Source organism: Amblyomma americanum, chromosome 3 (assembly GCF_052857255.1).
Source record: "Amblyomma americanum isolate KBUSLIRL-KWMA chromosome 3, ASM5285725v1, whole genome shotgun sequence".
In the NCBI taxonomy this organism is placed as follows: Eukaryota; Metazoa; Arthropoda; class Arachnida; order Ixodida; family Ixodidae; genus Amblyomma; species Amblyomma americanum.
The window spans coordinates 126881671-126885279 of NC_135499.1; the positions used below are offsets into that span (position 1 = coordinate 126881671).

General features: G+C 55.8%; 1 protein-coding gene across 1 annotated transcript; it reads right to left on the minus strand.

The window, feature by feature from the left end:
* Positions 1-895: 895 nt before the first annotated feature.
* LOC144124888 (mid1-interacting protein 1A) lies at positions 896-3329 on the minus strand. Its single transcript, XM_077657825.1, has one exon. The coding sequence runs from the start codon at positions 3005-3007 to the stop codon at positions 2249-2251; it is 759 nt and encodes a 252-aa protein (XP_077513951.1). The 5' UTR covers positions 3008-3329; the 3' UTR covers positions 896-2248.
* Between the last annotated feature and the right edge of the window lie 280 nt (positions 3330-3609).

The window sequence follows — 3609 nt, forward strand, 5'->3', positions numbered from 1 at the left end:
AGCGGATCCTCCCCAGCGTGAACGCCGCGTTTTGACGGCATTTGTTACGGCTGTCTCCGAAAACGACGACTGCCCCAACGGGTTCAAGGCTTTTCGGGCGACGCTCCTAGTGTCAACGCTCTCTCGACACGAACCTTATTTTGTTTTATTCCTGCGAGCCTTACAAAACAAACTCAGCCGCCCATGGCGTGGTTCGACGCAACTTCCGTGGAGAAAAAGAACACAAACAAAAGAGCCAATTTCAAGACAGCGGCATCTCGACCTAATGAGACGCAAGCAGAGTCCGTGGAAGTGGGCCACGACATTGACGCAACCGTTCTAGGAAACGAGGCCACACGGCGGTGCATAGTTTAGTTACGGCGGCCACACAGGCGTTCCTGTGGAGCCGGAGAAACCGTTAGAGGCTGTTTGAATTTGCCCGCCACTGGTTTCGCTCTGACGAAAGCACACGGGCCACTGATTCATGGCTGCCGCCGTCTCCAGAAGAGGCAACCAACCTCTTTTTCGTAACACGGCCTCTTTATCAGCCGCCAACAAAAGACGGGCCACGCAGGCAGGCTGCGTGCCGCGGGTACTTCCGTTTGCACTCGGCGCGTTCAAAAAGCAACCTCGCTTCTAATTCTGGAGCCGCCTCGGCCGCCGTCACTGGCAGCGAGGAAAAGTAAGACACAGCAGACGAGGCTTTTTTTTTTTTTCAGCAATATAGCTCTCCTTTTAATTGTTTCTATCAAAAGAACAACAAAAATCCATCACTCTTTCTCTCTTGCCATTTCACACGCGTAACAAATAATACACTTCGTACCTAACAGAGCAGCCGAGAAAGAATGTTCAAAACGCGCGCTGACTGTTAACTCTAAACATGCTCCATTTTCGTCCTCGACACAGGAAAAACACGTTATAATTCTAAATTTGTTTTGCTTTATTTAGTCGAAACCTTCAAGTCGCTCTTCACACAAACCGAGATGTAGTAATATTTACATATGTACACACGCACTCACGCAAACACACGCTTAGCTCCGCAACACACAATCCCCGAGAAGCTAGCTCGCGTCGCTACACCCCCGAACAACGACCGCTGTTGTCACAAAGAAAACAGCAACTCAAAAAAAAATAATAATAAACACCGGTCGTGAGTATTCTCCCATACAACAATTAGCGACGAAAGCAGCAGCTTGGAATGTTGCGCGATTTTCGTTACATGAATCGAACCTCTCCTGCGCCAGTTACAGTAGAAAAGCCTTATCACGACAAAACTGAAAAAAAAAAAACTGCGTGAATTTGTGGTTAAATGCAGTTTGACTGGCAAGACTTCGGAAGAGCAAAGGCGCTTCGTGCAAATCTAAATTTGGAAGCGGCCGCATGGTCGTCACTGGCTGTTAGCTAACTGTTACGATCGGTCGCTCAATAGGCTTGCCTTCAAGCTACCTCTACTCCCAGTACATATATATGTATATATTAAAAAAAAGATACTGAAAAGGAAAAAAAAAGCGCGTGACAAGAAACAAGCTTAGGGCGAACTGGCCGCCGAAAAGCGCGAGGCGCAGCGAAATAAGTTAACACACTACTGGCCCACATACGGGACCTCCCGCAGCCATTTTTGCGGAGTCTTGCCAGGTTCACCCGGAAAACGAAAACTTCCCGCTACGCATTCTACGTGCTCCTTATTCCGAGCGCCACAAATAAAGAGACGACCCGCCATATCGTGATGGGGGGGATTTTGCTCCGTGCAACCCTGGGGCGGACTGAGAGGCCAGACTTTGGGAGAGGGATGGCTGGGCGCTTTGCAACGGAGATAACGCTTGGGTAACCTGACAGACATACCAGCCGCAGTAAGGAAGGAAAAAAAAAAAGACGCTGGGACGGAGGGGCCGAATGAAACTTGAAACAGATCACAGAACGAGGCTGCCGGAATCCCTGCGCTGCTCGAGCCGACGGGCGCGGACCGCGGGTAAGGGCATAAAACCGAAACTGGCACGTGCAAAGACCTGCCGCGTCGAATCATCCACGTGTCATGGCCAAAAACGAACAAACGAAAGTTTCTTTTTTCACTTGTGATTTAGATGCCCTTGTTGCAGGGTTGCGCGGGGTGGGGGGGGACGACGGAATTTTTCCTTGCTTGCAGGCGGCCGCTCTTGGGGCGTTGTTCGGCGGGAGTCGAGAAGCGAGCACACTGTACATCGTTCGAAGTGACGATAGCACGGTATATCCCGTTGTGGCCTGGGGTCCGACGCACACCACCACGTTGGAATCAGAGCGCCGACGCGTCCACTTCCTCCTGATACCTGCACGCCAGGTAGTCGGCCGAGTCGGCGAGCTGGTGCAGGATGGCGTGCAGTCCCTGCAGGTGATGCCTGAAGGCGGCGGCCAGGTGCAGGCTCTGCTCTAGCCCATCGCGGTCCGTGACCACGCTGTCCACGTCGGAGTCTGTGTCGGACGTGGATCCCGTCGAGCCGAGGCTGTCATCCGAGGGCTGCCGCGTGTGCTTCGGCGGCGGCCGAAGCAGGGCTCCGGTCAGCGGCACGACGGCCGAGGTGGCGGCCGCGCTGGGGCCCCACAACAGCTCGTTCTTGACGTCGTTGAGCATGTTGTAGAAGGAGTACAGGTCCGTCTGTGACAGGTTCGCCGGCGGCGCCCGGCCAGCCTTGTCGGTGAGGTCCATGTCGCGCAGCCTCGAAGGCACCAGCACCGTGGCATCCATGTTGTTCACCGACTTGACGAACCGATCCATGGCGCTGAGGATGCTCTGCTGAGAACAGGTGAACGAATCCTCGTTGCGGCTGGTGCGCCGAGAGGCGCTGGAGCCAGGGCCCCGATGGTTTGCGTCCAGCCGATACATCTGTAGGTTGTCGAGGGCAGACACCGGTCCGCTCACCGTAGGCACCCGCTTCAGTTGGCCGGGAGCAGAGTCCTGTGGGAGAGACTGCCCCGCGTAAGACTGTCGCCGCGACTTTTGACTCGATCCAATGGCGGAAAGTCGCCTGGGGCTCAGACTGTTTGCACTCTCCATTCGAGAGGAGGTAGGACTTCTTCTCTCGGGGGGCAGATACACGCAGCGTATACGTCTCGATTGACCACTTTTTTTATGCCCCCACGCCAGCCGCGACCGGAAAATGCACCCCCCACCCGACCGACGCAGACGGGCCAGCCCCACTCACCGAGTCGAGGGGGGAGCGCTGCGCGTTGCTGACGTCGGCGGGCCTGCCCAGCGCTTCGCCGGGCTCACAGGGCTCGTTAGTAGTCGCGGGCTGCTCTTGAGGTCGCTTGCGAGAGGGACGATGACGGCAGCGGGAAACACGGCGCCTGCAGCGCTGTTCAGCAGCCCCAAAGGTCTGTCGCTCTTCCCTCAGCCAAACGTAGTGAGAGCACGCCACTTCCGCCGCGATGTCGCCCCACTATCAGGTGATGAGCGCGCCTCGCCATTGGCCGGCTGATCTGCTCATGGGCGCCGCCTCGTCACGTGACCAGGCTTGTACACGTGCTAGCCGGTGCGGTCGCGGCGTGCGTCGCCGCCGCTGCTCAACTGATGGGCAGCTTTCGTTACACTTGTATTCGCGCGAATGGCTTCTAAGACGCTCATTACGAACATCGAGCGCATCTGAGGAGACGTGG